The 20,923-nt window shown below is 39.7% G+C and overlaps 2 protein-coding genes across 8 annotated transcripts in view; one reads left to right on the forward strand and one right to left on the reverse strand.

The window, feature by feature from the left end:
• Nucleotides 1-5,681, reverse strand: part of mark2a (MAP/microtubule affinity-regulating kinase 2a) — a 33,053-nt gene extending 27,372 nt beyond the window's left edge. For 3 of the 6 annotated variants that reach the window (XM_089123958.1, XM_039693612.2, XM_039693611.2), the window contains exon 1: nt 4,586-5,681. In XM_089123958.1, the coding sequence (XP_088980084.1) occupies nt 4,586-4,636 (51 nt within the window). In that variant the 5' untranslated portion in view covers nt 4,637-5,681. The remainder of the gene's footprint in view (nt 1-4,585) is intronic. The other 3 variants (XM_039693617.2, XM_039693614.2, XM_039693613.2) reach the window with 1 other exon arrangement.
• A 1,954-nt stretch (nt 5,682-7,635) lies between these two features.
• On the forward strand, nt 7,636-20,635 carry LOC120494679 (uncharacterized). 2 transcript variants are annotated; one of them, XM_039693979.2, is made up of 5 exons: nt 7,636-7,935; nt 9,716-9,773; nt 12,476-14,628; nt 15,283-15,588; nt 15,906-20,635. In XM_039693979.2, the coding sequence occupies exons 3-5, from the start codon at nt 12,492-12,494 to the stop codon at nt 16,169-16,171; spliced, it is 2,709 nt and encodes a 902-aa protein (XP_039549913.1). In that variant the 5' UTR covers nt 7,636-7,935; nt 9,716-9,773; nt 12,476-12,491; the 3' UTR covers nt 16,172-20,635. The 2 variants fall into 2 exon arrangements, with proteins under 2 accessions (XP_039549913.1, XP_039549912.1); XM_039693978.2 differs by lacking the exon at nt 9,716-9,773.
• The last annotated feature ends 288 nt before the right edge of the window (nt 20,636-20,923 follow it).

Genomic DNA, 20,923 nt, shown 5'->3' on the forward strand with positions numbered 1-20,923 from the left:
GATTCAGAATCAATTCAGATTCTGACTGTATCATTGCAGTTTCTCCTTTTTGTCAGCGGTGTTTCATCTGCCTTTAAACTGGTTTAAACTTGACATTTGTGTTCTTCGCTGAACTCAAGTGCTTCTCACTGGATCTCGTGAGCAAAACGATCAGAGGCGCGTCTGCGTGAGCTCGCGCTGCACTCAGCGCGCTGCCATTTGGACTTTGAGCCGAGCGCATAAATGCTCCGTGTGGCGCGCGCGGTTTAAATGAGTTTCGTTTCGCTTTTTTGACGCATAAACATTATCGAACATTTATCGACCTCTTGATATCGTTTTATCGAGGAAAATTATATCGCGATAATTATCGTTATCGTTTTATCGCCCAGCCCTATTTCAGATGATAGCAAATATCCTGAAATTTCTCCTCCTCCCTAGAAGAAAACATCAGTAAGAAGAAGCAACACATCTTACCCCACTGTACCCTATATGTAAACACAACCAAACAAGTTGTCTGGGAGCCAACTTTATCACGGTAGTGTCGGGAAGGCCCCATTAGTTACAGAGCAGCTACACATGGCACACACATCCTATTGAATTAACGGCTTTTAATTACATAAGCTTGAAGGAAGACATTCAGGTCTGCGTGAAAGACTAATATCTGACTAGGATATGAAAACCACCCCGAAGACACAACGCAGACTCAAGAGGACCCGATTGCGGGAATGTTGCTGAGCGACAGCTCACAACCACGTTCAACATCGGCCCCTGTGCATTAGAAGGTCAAGGAGAAGCAGAGGCTCCGAATGAGGGTAACTGTCTGAGACGCTGGGGAAAACAGCAGGGTAGACTGGCACAAGGGGGAGGGGGAAATCAAGAAGGGGTGTGAGCCAGCTTGTCATTTATCAGTATTTTTATCACAACATGACTATTTTAAGAGGAGGGAGGTAGCAGCCAGTACACAAATAGACGGCAGCTGAACATCCCCCCCGTCCGTGAAATGCTACATCGCTTCAGACTTAGAGATACTGAGATGCCCGTGTCAAGCTCAAACTACAGGTGATCAACAGCACATGACTGAAAACATTTTAGCTTATAGTCAAATGAGAATTTTTTTGTGGCAGGAGACAAACTACTGAGGCAGGGCTCTACAATAAGGACTGCCCAATAGCCCGGGCCACCGTGAATGAGACTGGGGCTGGGGCCATTTGATGGAACGGTTACTTGCCCGATTGAGCCAGTGCCGCATCGTCACGGAAGTAGATAAATTGCACCTTTTTAAGCATTGCCACAGAAGGGAACGTAGTTGCGTCTCTCAGTTTAGTACACTACAAGAATGCAATTTTGACAATTTCTTGTTTTTATGTCCATCCAAGCTCAGGGAGATGAAAGAGTATTCGTGGGAGAGAGGCGGTGCCCAGAACGTCATGTCTCACATTGCGCAAATAACTGTAATAAGGATTAATAAAGACTATGCATGTGATATTTTACATTTGATTACTATTTCTGTACCTGAAAATCTAGTTTAGGCCTACATAAAAGGCTTAGTTTAGTTAGGCTAGTAGTTTTTGGTGTCATATCCTTAAATGGGCATTTCCAGACATTTTTTTAAATTACATTTATCTCACCTAAATGTTTGCTCACTTGTGTTTTTACTTTTGTTGCTCAAGAGTTTACACAAGCTTGATTTCAATCTTGGAATTAAATTGAGCACAAATAAATAATAGAATAAATGTCCAGATGAAAATGAGAGAAATAAAGAGAAATGTTTTTTTGGTAGGTCTAACACTATTCAGAAATTAAACACTAAACAGAAACTGAGTAATCAAATGTAAAATAACACTGGATAGTCTTTTAGACCTGTATAAATTAAATACTATTATTAATCCTGATTATAACAAATAAAGCAATCTTTATCAAAAAAGTTTGTTGACGATGCAACATTGGTTGAATTGTGCAAGTGAGAATTCAGCAAACTGTTGAAACTCCCGAAACGAGAGTCTGGTATCGCCACATGCAGCACGCTTGCCTTGTGCAACCCATTTTGAGAGAGAGAGAAGACGCAGCACCCCTGAATCACTTAAGCGCTTTTGTTAAATTGCGTCTTGCATTAAGTTTTAAAATGACTGATTTGATCTTATAATCTGTGGATTCATTGACTCATACAACCTAAATGATAAAGGGAATGTGTTTGCGGGAAATTTCCCGCATCATAAGAGCAGGCCTGCGGGAATGATTCAAATTATGCGCAATGCCCGTAACCCGTGCCGAATTTCGAGCCTTGATTATTTATTAATTACCTTTTTCTGTTGGAATCCATGAAAATGTTGGAAGGGCAAGTAAAAATTTGAACCACTGGCCTGATTGGGGCAGTAGAAAAAAATCCTTAGTGTTGGGCATCGTGAAGGATGATATAGTTTTGTGGGAAATATTACACAAAATTGATTTTCTCCCATGACCTTCCTGACCAATACGTATCTGGTTAGGTAAGGATCAAAAAATACATTGTGCATGAAGATTAACTAAACATTCAAAATAAAAACACACATCCAATGACACTCCCAAAACCATACCCGACTGGAAATGCCAGTCCAGACTGACGGCTCACAAATCTTAGCCCAGATAAACAGAGCCACAACTCCAAGCATTGCTTAAGAAGTAAATAAAATAAGTCTTTATCTGACCTAAAATAAAAAGAATTTACATGGAGAGCAGCCTGAGATGATTAAAATCATTACACTATGCAAGCCAAACAGATTATACACGATTCCCCCAAACCACAAGAAAGGTTCTTAGAGGGAAAAGTGCTGACCAACCTTTTCAGGCTGCAAATCACAGGACGATTGGGGATGAATTAGCAAGTCCAACATTTCATCTCCACTAAAAACAAACCTTACAATCAAACTGACTTCAACTCTACTACTACTTTGTGAAGGCCTATAATTTGCGAGCTTCAGGGACCAGCAATCAATATGCGGGGTATTTAAATCGCTTTTGAATGCACACTCACTTTTTACTTACTTTAAAATTTGTGATCATCTGTGAATAGGTAGAGGGATACTACGGACCACACATTTTAAGATAAGATATTTGTCAATTATGTTGCAGGATGTTGCACACCAAACGCTCCGCCACCGTCTTGTCAGTCATCTCTCCTTACACTCATCAAGTGATAAGTGAAATCTGACTCCTGCTGCGACTCTCCAGCTCAGGCTGTATATGGAGCTGAGCATCTGTTTTCCAACTGAACTAAATTATTTTTATTTCTATGAAAAAAAGAAAAACAACAGGATGGGAGGTCCCACAGTGGGCAAATAATGGAATCGGTCACGGTGTATGGCCGAACAAAGAGTAACACCAGTAACGGTGACTACCGCGGCAAGACTAGTACCTACAGCCATGAAAAATAAATAAGCTGGAAAACTCATGTACAATTGGTTTACATTTAAACACATCATTTTAAAACCTACTGACCCATCTCCACCCACAAATATATTTATAAAGTAGTTATAACTCCAACCTACAACTACTACTATAATATCCCACTGTTGTTGTCATACATAAAGTACACACGGTCATCCACATATGCAAAATATACTATATAGCAAATCTCACCGGCTTGATTGTTTATATCATCACAAAATGTAATACATTACTGCACAGTTCTATAACTAAAGTTAGACATATGCATACATCCAACTTCATACACATTCATAGAGTATACTTTGTGTAAAGGGTGTTAATCATGGAAAAACATTCCAAACAACCAATCAGATTTGACGGACAACTTTACAGCTTATGTCAAGAGTAGGCTTAAACCAAAGTTTAGATGCTTCTACATCAGTGGTATTCCCCCATCATTTCCCTCTGATTTTATGGGTAGGACTACATTTTTTGTTGCAGGATCAACTATGTTGATTCAGGTTCAAATTGGCAAACTTCAGTGACCTGTGTACAGCAAAATAAACTATATAGCAAATCTCAACTGTTTGATTGTTTATATTGTCGCAAAATGTATACTACTGTAGTGTATATTATCAGAATTTTCCTTAAAAATCTGCATTGAAACAATGTGTATTCAGCAAAGCACCACACAAATAAATTTGACTTCAAGTAAAAAGCAGAACAAGGCAAATACACATCTAGGCTATATGAAATTTACATTGAATTCCCAACCACTAAACTTGCAATGGTACAGAAAGTAAACTGGTGATATAGACTAGCCTATATCTTCTCAAACAAACACTAACAAAAGAAATCATGACAACATCAAAATAATATCTAGAATGAACTCTACGATTAAAAAGAGCCTCTTCTATTTGTGTGGTTTCATGTCTGTACAACAATTTAAACCCCCATTTTATTATTAGGCCTACGTCGTTTTTCAGTAAAAAATAAGCAGCTTTTTCCCCAGTGCTGATAGATAAACTAGAGATTGAGAATCGTAAGCTCCTGTATTTTATTCTAGTTAACCAGGCAAAGATCTGAAATTACAATATAGTAATGAAACAGAACCAAGCTTGTTATGCAAACTGTAGGGGTAAAACTTAACTAATAAATGGGTCAATAATCTTCCATTTATTGAAAACAGATGGGTTAGACTCACCTGGCCAGTGGAGTGGTCAATCATGGGTAACAGTGGTGTCCTCGTCGACATATTCTGAGGTTGAATTTGACCGTTTATCTTCTGAAACTGAACGTGTTCACAGCTCTCACAATTCAATCAAATGTGGCATCGGCACAGCTCGATGAGAAGTGTCCAAAGTCCAACTTGTAAGAGATCCTGAGCTCGGTGTGAGACCCCCAAATCAGCACAGATTAGTAAAAAGTTCCTGTCATTAAGTCATAGTTTGTATAATTTTGACAGGAAGACGAATTTTACCGCAAACTTTCGACAAACCCTATCGGCGGATGTCAGCATTGAATGTCAACTTCCTATGTGATTTTCTGAAATTAAACTAGCGAGTTTTTGTGGGAATTACAGCATTAAAACATAGTCAGATTAACTTGAACCCGTCAGCTAATGAAATACAACAATATTGTTCCCAGCACTCATGTGGAAAATCGAGTCCGAGGACTCACAAGTTTTATTAGGCCGGGTGGCAAAAGGGTCCTTAATGTATCCCTAACTACTATAAATATTCGGCTGTATACTATTGTGCATCTGTAATGTCAAACCTTAAGTCCTGTTTTCCTCTTTACAAGCATGAGGAAAGACACATGGAAGTCCCACTTAGAACACACAAAAACTTTAGGGCAAGTTATTGAGCTGCTCCTTCCAGTTAGCCAACTCAGCAGCGCTCAGACCAGCGTTACTCCGAGCAATGATCCGTCATACAGGTGTCAACACGTCCATTTCAAAACCAAATCAATGTGATATACTAGCGATCCAAGTACAAAAACATCGCGGAGCTGCTCCTATACTGGCTCTCTGCGCCTCTGAAAATCACATCTAACCTGCTAACGCGCGTTAGCTGGCCGAGTGACTTCGAAAAAGTCGCTGATATTTTGACAGTATGATTGGAAGAATATGTCCTAACCGTGGCCCGGTTGTGAATGGGTGTAAATTATCTCGGTTCCAGTCCGTGGTACGCGACGAATTACATCTGTGAGCCGTGAAAAGCTGAGCAGTCGGGCGGTCACGACTGGTACCGCAGCAGCGCCCGGACGCCAGTGTTGTTTGCGTTCAAGAGAAATGTGAAACCAGCCTGTGGGTCGACTTCCTTTGCCTTACTCACACCGATCTTTAAAATAAAAGTCTTTTCTTCATAGCTAGTTTTACAATACATTTTGTAGTTTTAAAATGTATTATATTGTATAATATGTATATTCGACAACAAATAAAAACGTTTTTGTATCATTATAACGTTAATTAGGACACATTCCTAAATAAGAAACAGAACAAACTGAATTGAACCTTGTGTGTGTGTGGTCCTATCAAACCCTACATTGTTGGGTCAAAATATATCATTTTGGTTCCCATGAGGAAAACAGTTAATAAATTAAACAAGTGATGTATTATTTAAATGTAAAAATACAGAATTTTCTGTCAGGCTTGTGTTTAGGGCTAGGGTTAGGTGATAGAATATACAGGCTGCACAGCATACAAATCATAAATAATTTTGTATCAATGTCCCCATTAAACATGAAAAACCAACATTGTTAGAAATGATACAGTGGCAAGCGTGCGGCCGAGAGCTTCGGGAACGGAGCTAGAGAAGCACCAGCAGGATAAAAGGAGGAGTGGTGACAGAGTAGGATAAGAGAGGACCAGGCCTAGAATTCTCAAATGAAGACTCAAGATCAGATTCAGTGCCCATAAGTGGTTTTATTCTACATAGGAAGGGTTCCTTCATGGTGTCTGCCATGTTATCAATGAATGTATCATAACAAATACACCTGTTAATAAACTATTTCTCCTGTGTCATCCAGTGTTTGCATTTGTAATCATGCAGCAGTATAACTGCCAGTATAATACATATGAGGCAGTGAAATGTAAACATAAAAATGAGTGCACCTTTAAAGTCAGCATGATTTGAAAATAAATAGGTTTTCTATTCAACTATTGTGAAGCATATCCCATTGAAACAGCTTCTCGAACAATAAAAAAATGTAGGACAAGACTTGATTTTGTCCATCATTGTTTGGATTGTTGTTGTTTGCTATTGCTTCTAATGTGGAAGACAGGTTGTTCCACCCTAGCGTCAGTAAACACGTCAACAGAGAAGAGATTTTGCTACTATTTTGTTGCTTAGCTCTGTCACACAACAGGGACCCCGTTGTAACTAGGCTATAGGTAAAATTATAAATAAATAAATAAATAAATAATGGTGAGAATAATACAAGGGCCCCCATGCCCTCATTTCAATGTCAAATTTATTTCTAGAGCACAGTTCCAGTATGGGATTGAATGTGAGATTGAATAAATGAACTCAGTAATGTCCACAATGGTTTCGGACACCCAAATGGATGTTCCCTCAAATATTAGCCTAAAGTCTCTATAGAGTCTCATATATGAAAGGTTTTTTTTCTGGCTTTTAGTATGAATATGTTAGCCTTACCGTTATCTATATTAATTATCTATGACTGACTACTTTCTACTCAAGGACCTTGACAGAAATGTAAAGTAAAAATTGTGATAATTGTCTTTCAAATGTAGAGAAGGTAAAGTAAAATGTTTCAGAAAAAAGTACAGATATTTTTTACAGAAAAAACAGTACTCAATTAAACGTACTTTGTTACTGTCCATCTGCGTCAGTTTCTGATCATGGCCTTTCGTTGGAAAGTGATTGAAGGAATGAACACTTTGCTGCCATCTCTAGGCGTTTGGGGGGGATAAAAAAGGTGTAAAGCAAAAGAATGCACTTTTTCAGTTTTTGAAAGGAATTGTTGCGATTACGATCATGGTCCCGTGATTATGGTCCCGTTTAGAGGGTCCCTTCCCCACAATGTGAATTTGGCTTTAAAATAGGCATGTACTTTTATGACAATAAAAAAAGTAGCCGGGGGGCCTTGGGGAGGTGGGGTACCCCCCCGCCCCCCAAAAGAAAAGCATGTTTTGCTGCAGCTACGTTATTTGGCCAGCAATTTGTCACAATTTGTTTGTCATTGGTCTAGGATGATGTCATCTACACAGAAACCCCGCCCCCCACATAGCGCGCTGTCTCATGCACTCGCACAGAAGCGCACATTGCATTGCGCTGGCGTACACATTGTTATTGTGTTAATTGTCTACACTGATGAAGTCAAACGTGTTGAACAGTATGAGGATAAACTGGCTGAATGTCATATACCGATGGACATCACTGGATTTTTAAAGTCTAACCCGTACATTAATACAGACCACCGCAGCTATGTAAATGCCTCGCGGCACTGGAGCGGTATTGTCGCGCAGAGAAACACAAGGATCTAATTTATCCGAAATAATGACGATACAGCGGATGTACAGATTATAACGTAAGTCATTTCTCTTCCTCGTTTAATTTTTGCGGCCTTCATATGCAATGATGTGTTGTCTGTTTCATGATAGCTTTAAATAGCTACTTAATATTTTATTTTCAACAAAATGTCGCCTAGTGAGTAAGTGCGAGCATTATTGCAGCTATTGTTTATATTAAAAATTCATTGTAATAAAAATAGTGCACGTTTTGTTGTAGTTTAAAGGAACGCACAAATAAATCTACCCAAAACGCTCGATTTGTGATGCAAATAGCCTACATGAAATATAAATAGCATAATTTATCTTAGCACTCATATTGAAATGGTAGTGAAACTGAGCTTAAATGGTAGGCTACTACTGGGCTACAGTAAAAGCGCATCCGAATTGCGTGCCTGTATCAGCATGGCCTAACAAGTGACAGTCAATAGCCTAATAATACAGTTGCAAATATGTAGCGGAATCTCGTTTTCTCTTTCATTGTTTATGCCTAGATAACATTGTGTTGGTAATCAATCTTCTTTTGTGAAACAACTATGTAATCGTTAGTGCATTAATCGCAATTATGCTTGGCCAGTTATAGAACCATTAGAAACAAAGCCTCCTGATAAGACACTGTGATCTCGTTTTCCAGGGAGAGTAACTGGAAATCCAAGAGCTGTGAACGTAATGCCTTTTGACGATGCGCGAAATCATTCCACTGGATTTCACATTCTTATCCTGTTAACCTTTTCCCATAATTTTTATAATGGCTTAAAACAATGCACTCATTTCGTAAGGGAAAGAGTTGAGCAAGCCCATGCATCTGATCTGTCGCAGACTGTTGACTTGAATGTAAAACATGCCTGAAAATGATCCATGTTAATGTGCGCCTGCGCGTAAATGTCGATGCTAAATACATTAATGACGTGAACAGGCCTATATGGACTGAGTAGCCTGCTTATGGCGTTTCGAAATGACGAAGAAGCTCATGAATCATGATTAGCCTAGGTTATGCACAAATAATATAAAATGTCACCGTTTTGACAATAATCTTATTTGACAAAACTTCATTAGGCTACACATTGATTTGGAGAGTGAATATTCTATTTGACCAATTTAAGTGACAAATTTAATTTATGAACATAACTCCTTCACTGACACTTTCTTGTCACACTATTTTGTAGGTCATGATAAATCTAGCAGATGAAAATTGAATATAACTTGTTGATCGAGTGTAACATTTCTGCTTAGACTATTAGGAGCTCTGTGATTTAATTCGCCTTAACATAGCTTTTTTTTAAAAAAAATCCATTATCTGTTTGTCATCATCATATCATATCATAAAACTGAAACTTCTTCTTTCTATATAAAGCCACTATTTTTATAAAGTGGTGCACTCAAAATCAGCAATGGCCATGATGAGCTTTATTGTTTTTCTTTCTTGCTGTATGTCAGATATGCATGTTTTGTTTTCATGGTTGAGTTGAGTTATCATTTTGCCCAAACATTACTGTATTTATACAACCACACACTGTTCTTTGTGGTGATATCAGTGAAACCTGATCATTGTTTGTAGCTGCGTTAGTGAGCTCATCAATGCTGATCCTGTACATCTCTGAAAGAAGCACATGCTGATGCCAAGCATGTGTTGCTGTATGCGATTCATTGCAAAAAACAAAAAAAACATTACACGTGGTTTGTGTGTGAAATTCTGCTGATAAGATGTTTAGTAGTGAGTTCAAGTGATTGGAGTGATGTTGACTTGCAATATGACAAATCTGGGTCAATGTAACCACCCACCCCCCTTCACCACCACAGGCTACAAAAGGCAAGACTGAAAAAAGCAAAGAGGATGAGGATACCATCACCAGGCTCTGTGCGTGAATGTATGCATGTGGAAATAAGAGCATGGTGTGCTGGCTCTGTCCTCGGGTCACTGCGTGTGTGTGTGTGTGTGGCTGTTGTGTTGGGGTATATGTCTGAAGTGCTGTTGTGCATGCTTCCCTCCTACATGAGGTCAATCCAGCCATGTCACATCCTGTAACTGTCCTCTCTGTGCTGCTTTATATTCCCTTTTTTACACATACGCGCACACACACTTTTTTCGTTCTCTCCTCTGTTTTCATCCTTTAGTACTTTATTCTTTAAGGACTAACAATGAAAATTCAGTTATTTTTTATTCATTCTCTTGTTGTTCCAAACCCATATTACTTTCTTTTTTTTCCATGGAACACAAACATGAAGCATATTTTCCATGTTCTATTGTAATGCAATAACTATGTAGAAAGACTGACGCTTTTTTTGCATCATAAAGAATGCAGAACCATTATACATTTTTTTAAAGGGTTAGTTCTTCCAAAAATTAAAATTCTGTCATCATTTACTCACCCCCGTGTCATTCCAAACAAGGCTTTCGTTCATCTTCGAAACAGAAATGAAGACATTTTTTGATTAAATCTGAGAGCTTTCCCAGATAGCAAACTGACATTGAATCAACGTGGAAATATGACATTGAAACAACGTTGATCTGACATTGTTTTGCTCATCGAATTAACGTTGAACCAACGTCAGACGCGTCATTCTTTCAAAACTAACGGAAAATCAACTTGAAATCAACGCGTTGTTTCAACGTTATGAAAGCAAACCAATTTTCGATTTCATTTAGCTTTGAAGAATGCCGCGTCTGACGTTGGTTCAACGTTAATTCGATGAGCAAATCAACGTTGTTTCAATGTCATGAGAGACGTTGTTTCCACGTTGATTCAATGTCAGTTTGCTGTCTGGGTTTTGACTCTTGACACTTCAAAAAGTTCAGTAAGACGTTGTAAAACTAATCTAAATGAATTGAGAGGTTTAGTCCGAATTTTATGAAGAGACTTGATTGGTTTATATGATATAAGGAATTTAGGCATTAATATTTACATATATAAACACTGATCAGCGAACATAATCAGAAGCTCAACCAAACATACCAGCAGCCATATCACCCTGTAGCCCAAGACTGGTTGCCCACTGAAGTTAAAGCAGGGCTGAGCCTGGTTAGTATCTGGATGGGAGACCTCCTGAGAAAACCAGGTTGCTGCTGGAAGTAATGTTAGTGAGGCCAGCGGGGGGTACTAACCCTGTGGTCTGTGTGGGTCCTGACGCCCCAATATAGTGATGGGGACACTATACTGTCAAAGAGCACCGTCCTTCGGATGAGACGTTAAACCGAGGTCCTGACTCTCTGTGTTCATTAAAAATCCCAGGATGTTCTTCGAAAAAGAGTAGGGGTGTTACCCTTACTTGAGCTTCTCTACCACTATGCTTGAGCTTCTGTTTGCATTAACTGATGCATGCGTTGATGAATGTTATATGAATAAAAGCTTAATTTAAATGAATCTGTTCATCATATAATTCATATGGATTCGTTTTATGATCTTTTTTTTGCACTTTTTGAATACATAAAGTTGCTTATAGCTGTCAATGGAGGGACAGAAATATATCTAAATATATAAAATATCTTAATTTGTGTTCCAAAGATGAATGAAAGTCTTATGGTTTTGGAAGGGTACTTAAGGATAAAGATAAACTCTTTAATATAAACTTGTACATTCCATGTCAAAGTCAAACAAAAAAATGAAGTAATTATTCAGTCTTCATTTATTGATATTTCTTGAGCAAAACACATTTTCTTATTTTGTGCACCACTGAAGAAAGTATGGTTTATGGGTTTGGAGGGTGAGTAAATGATGACTAATGTTCATTAATAGCTCATCTATTCATTTAACCTTCTCATTGTCTTTCCATTGAGATTCCATAATGTCTAATACTAATGTTTCAAACTGTCATTATTTAGAATAATGAGCTGGTCTACTCTTCTCTGTGGAGGGGTGATTGCAGCCATCAGATTATATCTCTATTTTATTATATCAGACAAATTCTATATTATTCCATTAGCATTCCATTACAAATTATAACAATATTCCATTCACGTTCCATTACATGTTTTACTATAATGGATGTCTTCCTCTTTAAATGCCTTTGTAATCTTTAGCAAAACAATGACCTCTCTTTAACAGTCAAGTAGACAAAGTCGATATTGTTGCAAGAAAATAATGATAACCAAGAATGTCAAATAATGTAAATATTTCCCAGTTGTGAAATCATTCCAAAGCTACCCAATTTATAAAATTCTTTACATGGTTTGCTTATTTGATTGTGATGATTATTTTATGCCTTCTATAGATGTGAACCCCTAGCATTTATGTTAACAAAAGTAATGGGTCAGAAAGATTTTTCTGTTACATTAGGATTTGTCTTACTGACAAGTCTGTGATATACCCTGTGTGCTGTTCTTTATTGTTTCACAGTAAGAAAGGTTGTGAATGACTAACAGAAGACTGTCTTCTGTGCTTACCTCATCACAATTGTCGATGTAATTCTGTGTGCTGTGACTAATATTAACTGTATGCACAGTACTCACATAATGTATGTCGTCTATGTACACATTTAAAATGTATTATCCATTTATAATTACACAAAGTGAATGAGCATTGATTCATTTGCCTTTTTTCTCTCTGCTTCCTAACCACGCAGCTTTGCTCAGCCCCAGATGCCTCCGCTCCCTCTTGACGAGCGTATAGTGGTTATTCAGCGCCCCAAAAGTTTGGCATTGCGCGTGGCCTCCCCACCAGCCACATCACAGTCTTCCTCCCACCGCCCAGCCAATCGCAACGAGCCCCCACCCCGCTTACCACAACCCCAACTCCAACCACCCCGTTCCTATCCAAGTTCCAACTACTTGTCTCTGGAATGCAATCGCAGGCAATCGTCCCATGTTCAGAGAGATAAAGGAGAACGAGGGGCTCCCTTTGAGGGCGGCGGCCACAATGCTAGCCATTGTCACAGCAATGGGATTGTAACTTTAGGTCCCAGACCTCACAAGCACACTCATACCATTGATATTAAAGTGTCTTTAGACCAAGGTGGAAGAGGAGGATCTTACATAGACAAAGGCCGAAGTGGGAACATCAAGGGGAACAGGACTAAACGGGTGTCCCTGCACTTGGATTCAGGGCAAGGTGAAAGGAAATGCAAAGGAAAGTCTTCCGAGTCAGTGGAGAAGCACCAGAACCATCATCAGAGTCAAAACAGGACTCAGCCCAGTATCCATCATCCAAACCAACTTACAGTCTCTCCTGGAGGGATCTTGGAATTTGTACCTGCCCAAAAACAGCAGTCAAAATCCAAGCCAACCAGAGAGAGAGATTTGTCATCAAAGTCTTGTTCTGCAACTGCCAACTACTCATTGCACAGTGAGAGGGACGTGTCTTCTTTAGGAAACAAAGAAAACTCCAAACTGGGACCCGGCCACCAACTGCCCCAAGCCCACAGCCTATCCCGTCACCACAGTTCAGCCCCATTACCCCATGCTGCCATCCTAAGCCCTCACTACCCTGCTGTTCCACCCTCACTCCCTTCCCGAGCCCCTTCCTCCTACCAGCACATTAACCAACCCCATCCCTCTCGCACTAGAGAACATCGTCCCCAAATTCTTCACGCTTTGCCTCTCTCTCCTACTTCCTCCCGAGGAGGCTTCCCCAGTCCTGACCACACATGTACTATTGACTTTTCCCACCCTTGTGGCTGTTGGAGGTTGGTGCGCTGTAGAAGAGGTAGAGGTAACTCTGCTGGCTACCACGGTCGTGGTACAAGCTCATCCTCTTCGTTTTCCCACACCCAAGGAACAAGTGCTGCCAACGGAGGTGGCGAAACCATGGGATTGAAGACTTTAGGAGGGTGTCTGTCAACTGCTTCCACCACCAACACCTCCTCTTCAAACAGCACTGTCTCTGACTGTCGAACAGGGCTGCTCAGACCTTTAGGTTGTGCATCCTGTTCTGGAGAAGCTGGAGGTTTTGAGAGCCCTGCGGCTTTCCGTAAGAAGCTAGTTGGTGGTTGCTTACCCTGTACTCCCCTGTCCTCATCCGCACCTCTTCGAGCACTCCAGAGTTGTGTCAGTGGGTGCAATCCCAAAGCAAGCCAAACTGGCAGCTCCACATGCAGCTACTGCAGTAGTGACCCTATTGTAGTGACCTTTAACCCACACAGAGGGAATCCTCCCAACATGGGCCGTAACATTGGAGCACACACCATGGGAGGATACCAGCCTGATGATGACGATTACAGTGTACGCACAATCTGGCCTGAGGAGTTAGCAAAGAAGATGACTCGCTCTAAAACTCAACCTATCCACCATAATGCAGGGATTGGCATGGGCTCAGGAAGGACTTGCATGGGCCAAAACCAAAATAGTGGCAATAGCGGAAATCCTGTAATCCTTGACTGCCGGAACCTTATGGAGTTCACTCGCTCCCAGTTGACAGATCAGGCAGGGCGACGTAGGCTCCAGCAAGGCAAGATGGCGGTTTTGGACTTTATTGGATCAGGGAATAGTGGGGACCAGGGGAGAGATTCCCTCAAGAGGCTATGGAACAAAGGAGCTGATGCTTGCATGGGGGATGGCAACGGGTTTGATGACGAAGTGCTTCCACAATCCCCATCCCTACGATCTCCTTCTCCAAATTCCCCCCCATCCTTCTCTCCCCCACCCTCTGCTCCTAGCACACTTATTAAGCCCAAACCCAAACAGAGAGAGAGGGAAGGTGGACACACCTTACCCTCTGCACAGTCGCTCCACTTGGTCCTCAACTCACTCAACAGAGAACAAGATGAGGAAAATGGACGAGGTAAAGATGCTAATCTGCAAGTACACAGCAGGTTGAGTGACATCTTTTATAATGTGTTGTTGATGATTGACCACTCAGAGAGATGAGCACAATCTCTTAACCTTGATAATCGCACTTGAATGTACTGACCTTGATTTTCTCATCTTCCATTAGGCTGTACGACTTTGTGCACTGATAGTATTCAAATTAAAATGATAGTTCAGTTAATCTGTGGGGTGCATAATCCTCCTTAGTTCAGCTTCAAAAGATCGCCAGAGTGACAGACCCCATGATCGTTTTGTAATGGACCACAAGTTCAATCGAAATGTTTTACTGATTAAACCCTTTCTAACTTTAAATCTTTTTCATACATTTCAGAAGGTTTTACCCTCGCTTTTATGTCTTATTGAAAGTCGAAAATTAGGTTTTGTGAGAGAACTAAAGGATAATAGACATTCTATCGGGGGGCAGAGTGATGAGACTTCAAACAGGAAAGATAAGGAGGATGGATTTCTTCTTATATAAGGGTTTGAGGACATTATACTCTGTGCCATATTTAAAATCATTTTCCAGCATACCAGCACACCTCTCTAAGATGATCACATAGAGTAAATTATTAAACAATATAAGAAAACAAATGTAAGTAACAGTTTTGTTTTATTTTGTTTTTGCCAGTGCACCTTTCCCTCCCTCTTTCCTCCTCCCTCCCAGCGTCACTGTCTGAGGAGAGTGTGATGACCCCAGATGTGGAGAATGCTGTGATCAGCCCAATCCTCCCTTTCCTTTTTCTGGGTAATGAGAGAGATGCAGAGGATTTGAATCTACTGCTTCGTCTCAACATTGGTTTCGTAGTCAATGTCACAACCCATCTTCCCCTCTACCACCTGGACACGGGCTTGGTGCGTTATAAACGGCTCCCTGCTACTGACAACAGCAAGCAGAACCTGCGACAGTACTTTGAAGAGGTTTTTGAGTTTATAGGTAAGAGAACTTGTCAACTCTTTTATATTTTAAACATTAACAGACCTCATGGAATTGCTTGTCAAGTGCAGTTTTCTGTCCTATGAATACTTTCTTATTGAAGCTGGAGGTGTGGCCGGGATTGTCCCTTTCATTTTTAAATAGCCTTATTGCGTTTAGCCAAGAACTGCAGGTGGTATTACAGGGGGAGGACATTCTGTCATGCAGGAGAGCATTTGATTGGACCAATCTGTGTAGTGCAGGACGAGTCCTCAATATTTTTGGTTTGTGTTGTTTTCGATGTCTGCCACACCTTTTTTTTTTCTTTTTTTTTTCAGAGGAAGCGCACCAGTGTGGGCGAGGCGTTCTTGTACACTGCCAAGCAGGCGTGTCCCGCTCAGCGACTATTGTCATTGCTTACCTGATGAAGCACACCCTCATGACCATGACAGATGCCTATAAGTATGTGCGGGGTCGGCGACCAATAGTCTCCCCCAACCTCAACTTCATGGGCCAGCTGCTAGAGTTTGAGAGAGACCTCAACTCTGGGGTAACACCTCGCATCCTCACCCCCAAATTGAGTGGCCTGGAAACACAAGTTTAAAAGAGTGGACCAAGAAAGACAAAGAAAACAAGAGGGGAGAAAGAGATAAATAGAAGATGGAATTAATGGAGAGAAATGACTGGATAGAAAATGAGGGAATGATTAAAGCTGAGATGATATAAATAACCAGAAGATAAAAGCAGTTTACAAGAAATAGAGGAACAGATTCTTTGGTCTATTTTAATTGAAGAACCTCCGCTCTTTTAAATATAAATAGCACTTATATTATTTGGCAAATGGATATTTGACCTACCCACCCTGATATTCTGTTAATGATGTGCCAAGTTTTAATTCAAAATAACTGATTATTGTATTACTATTATCAAGTTTGGTTCGATACAAAAGTTATATAAGATTATTTGGGGGGAAACAAATGCAATCAAAGTACTCTATGACTGTCAAGCACAGACAAGTATTCAATGTGTTGAGACTCTCAGAACTGTGACTTGCATCACATTCGAGACCCAAGAACTGTAGCAAACTTCAAACTCCTTTCCCACTGTGCACAGAACTTTTCTAGACAGATTATTTTTGATTTGGGAGCTCATTTGAAAGTGCTTTTTTGGGGTCCTTTTATGTTAGCTGAATGCCAACTATTTATAAATTTCTCCACTGACATGAAGATTCATTTTGCCTTTGATATTTTTTCGATACTGCTATTTTTGTTACTTGATTTTACTTATTGAATCCTTCATCTTAGTGTCTTTGTGTGGGAGGTGTGCAATAGAAACTGATGTTGACGTGGAAGTGGAACTGATTTCATTTATTTTTTGCTCTGACATTGTTTCACTAATGGACATTTTTCATGGGACATGAACCAGCCACTATAATGGCAGATACAATCCAAAAATCATATTTTTTTCTATTTCTTGCTTATGATGTTGGACAGAGGGCAATTTGTGTGTAATGAGGTAGAAAAAGGAAAAGTACACAATAAGACCATACAATTTTTTTATTCTCTTTTTCATTTAACTGACTAGTTATTTAACTTTGTGCAGGCAGTGAAGCGGCTTAAATTTACCCATTTAATTTGATTTTTGTCCTTTCTATGTCCTATTGCTGTCTTTTTTTTTTTGTGCTGCAAATGGTGTTTTGAAATTATGAGGAAAAAGATCATGTTGAATTGAGCGCAAAACCTATTTTATATTTTAAATAAGGGATACACTGTTGATACTGTGCAAAATTACTGTGATTGGATTGGGCCAAGTCATCATAATGAATCTCTCTCTTCAGTATGGTTTGAATTTGCATTTTAGAATTGCACATCATGGTGACAAGCAGATATTTTTTAGTTTATGCAAAGTACCATGACGATAGTGTGCAGATGTAGCTAAAACTGTGCTTTCTGTCATTGGGTATTCAGTTCAAGGCACCCTCATCCTTCAATATCGGCACTATTTTTAAACACCCAGCCTAATTTGACCATGATTAGATTTTAGTGCTCTCAGGACTGTAGGCAAACAATCTGGTTTTGAATTACGTACCACAAAGGAAACCAGAGCCCCTTCCTCCATTTGAATTTTTCCTTCATTTTCCTACCTTCATTTTTTCCTAGAGACTATGCATTGGTATTGGAATACATTCTGTGAAAAAGACTTGGTTCACTCAGTTCACTGTGAAACACATTCTTCTTCCTGCATGCTGTCAAGTTCTCAGCCTTGGTCCCTGTAGCCTATTCTCGTCAGTCTTGACAAGCGAGGAGTTTGTCTGCCATCTCGGAGCTCTTATCTGCCTCACTGAGCCATTGGGCCTTCACACACCACTGCTGTGTCTCCATTAATTTACTCTGCCAAGCAGTGCATGACAAAGTATACTGTTTTGCATTTCAGTTCAAATATGCTCCAGTTCAAACCCCCCTAGGTGTCTTCTTATAGGAACAGGAACACAGAAATGCCCCCCAAACCTGTCTGATCCATCTAAATCACGAGTGCACACTGTATGATTTATAATAGTACTTTCTTACTGTTGCTTGTCAGAGTGTACGAATATGATTCCTGCTGTAAGCCGCGTCACACAGTAGGATCTCTGCTGTCGTTAATGTCAAACTGCGCGGCAGTTCAAGACGTGTTAAAACGGATGCACACAAAAAGACTCGTCCAGAGTTTTACATCATCAATCCGTTACATGTTTAGTGACATGAGCTGCATTTACATGTGGGATTGAAATGGCGACTAGCAAACAATCTCTAGTGTTAGAATTGATCATCATAGCTTTTCTTAAAGAAAACACCGGAAGAAACGTGTGTGGAGCAAGTGGTGGTTGTTTGTTGTCTCACTTATTGGGTCATGAGGTTCTGCGCTCCTGTTTTTTTATTTGATGGTTTTCATAGGAGAAGCCACACTGCTTGACTGCACCTCAAAACTTCTGACTCTGCCTGAATTTTGTAAGATTTGATCGCAAATGCTGTCAGCGGACATTTGAAACTAGCTATCAGAGGAATATTTATGGATACACAAAATTTTAAATCATGCAGTTTATTATGGCTGTTATGAACAACCAATTCAGTCCCATTGCTTTCAGCTGCTGCTTGTATTTGTCATACCATGACACGCTGACTGTTTTATTCTGTCTCTTTCTGCTGACAGTGTTTTTGTCTGACACTGTAGCTTGATTATGCCCAGAGGAAACGATTAGGTAAGCAACACCTAATAAACAGGTGTCAGTGAGTTGACAGAGTGCTGATAAATCAGACAAATTCTAGTCTACAAGGGCAGGATTTGGCCAAATTTTTAATTGAAGAATCGGTATGCCTTTAATTTGGTTTGAATTGACCACATGACACAGCATATTGAATTGAAATGACATGGAGGAATTCAACACAGAAATTTACAGTTTACAGTACATGCTCTGGCGAAATTAACCAGTGACTATTTTCATTGCTAAACAGATCCTTTTAGATCTTCTTCCATTATTTCTTGTAACATGTAGTTTACCATTTCAAAAAACTGCCAGATCCCCATACCCCATCCCCGCATGAGTAAATGTATAAAATGTATTATAAGCGAAAAAGTAATGCCAGGGTTGCCTTTTGGTACAATAACCGTCTTCCGAGTCAATGTAGCACCTATCAACGGAAAGAAAATGAAGCACTTGGAAGTCTTGTAAATGTTTTGTTTTGCTCTGTGTTATATCTGTTTGCGCAAGTGGACACAAGAAGTGAATCTGTGTGTGTTTGCTGTGTGCTAAACTTGTTGAGACACGAGAGTAATGTGAGTTCAACCTTCCATCGACCATTTCTATCAAGAATCCCAACCTCAGGCCTGTTAAATGTCCATTGGCACAACTCAAGCTTCGCTGTTAGCTTGCATTTGTCAATGCCATGAGCCACTGCTGTATGCCTTCTTTAACCTAGATTTGCTCTTCCAGACATTGAGGGAAATTTCACCTCTTTGTACATTCAATCATACCTTTCACTGTAGAAACAAATACCAGAATCACCTGGCAACACTGAATGAATCATAGACATCATAGATTGGGTGAATTGCTGTTGGCTGTCCACATCTTGAGAATCGCAGTGTAAGAAACCTGAATTTGTTCATAAAATGTGTGCAAAGCGTTGAAACTGGATACTATATATGACCAGTGTTTCCTGTGTTGAATAATCTTATATACAATATATGGTTTGCACATAGAAATTAACTAAATGTAAAGTTTTGTGTAAAATTAGTTTGTAAATTTGTGAATTGATTCTTTCTGTGACTTTATTCATGTATGTAATGCTTGTTCTTTTTTTTTTAAATTGTTATTATTATCTCATTTGTGTGCCAAATATTGAAATGAAGGTTGGCATCTTTAATATTGACAAAAAGAAGTGCCCTCTAGGACAAAACATGTTTGAACTGCTCAGTTATCAGTGTCTTACCTTGTTCCCCGGCGATATGATGTTGTCATACTCTGTTACTGTAACTTTACACTTTACCTGCAGATTTTCTTACCTAAACTGCTAAATTGCTCATTGAAGATGTTATATTTTCACATTTTTGTTTGATCATGGCAATTTTATCAGTGACTCTTTGGATAGAGATTTAGAGAGCTCCCTCAAGGGTTGAACTTTGATGTACTTTGAATGCATGTTGCTCCAAACTGACCTTCTAGTCTTCTCTCCCCTTCCTACTGACTCAGCCGTTCTCCCCTGTGAGAATTCAGTGCCCACGCTGCTTCAGAGAGAAGACGGACATGGCAGCCTGTGTTGGTTTGACCATATACTTGTGTGTACTTCAGTTTTTATCACTGATAAATGATGGGGCTTCATCCTTTTTCCTGTTTAAAAATTTACTGTGAGAGACTGTGATACTGTTGTGAAGCAAAAACGATTAAAAGTGTTAGACTGATCCTTGCCGGTAATGACGATGAGAATAACGTACCTCTAAAAAAGAAAAGATCGGCTTGTTACAGAATTATTCATCGATATGATGTTCTTGCAAAGCTGAAATGATTTGTCGAAATAAATTTTTTTACAACAAATTGGCAATGCTGCAGTGTTTCTTTTTTTACATTGCTGTGACACGAAATAAATGTGGTATCTTGTTGCAGTAGTCAAACACTCCCATAACCCCACCCTAACCAGGACCAGTTCATTCAGAACCAGGGATGTTGGTTTGGAAATTATTGGTTGTTACAGTATAGTCAATGAGCTTTCAGATTACCATTGACAAATCAGCAGTGTAGCCCACCAGTTACATAATTATTAGCTGTTGTGTTGTGCGACTGCGCTGTGATTTGCCTCCCCAAGGGCTTAGATCAATAGTCAGC

This window comes from Pimephales promelas, chromosome 19 (assembly GCF_988280905.1).
Source record: "Pimephales promelas chromosome 19, fPimPro1.hap1.1, whole genome shotgun sequence".
NCBI classification, from domain to species: domain Eukaryota; kingdom Metazoa; phylum Chordata; class Actinopteri; order Cypriniformes; family Leuciscidae; genus Pimephales; species Pimephales promelas.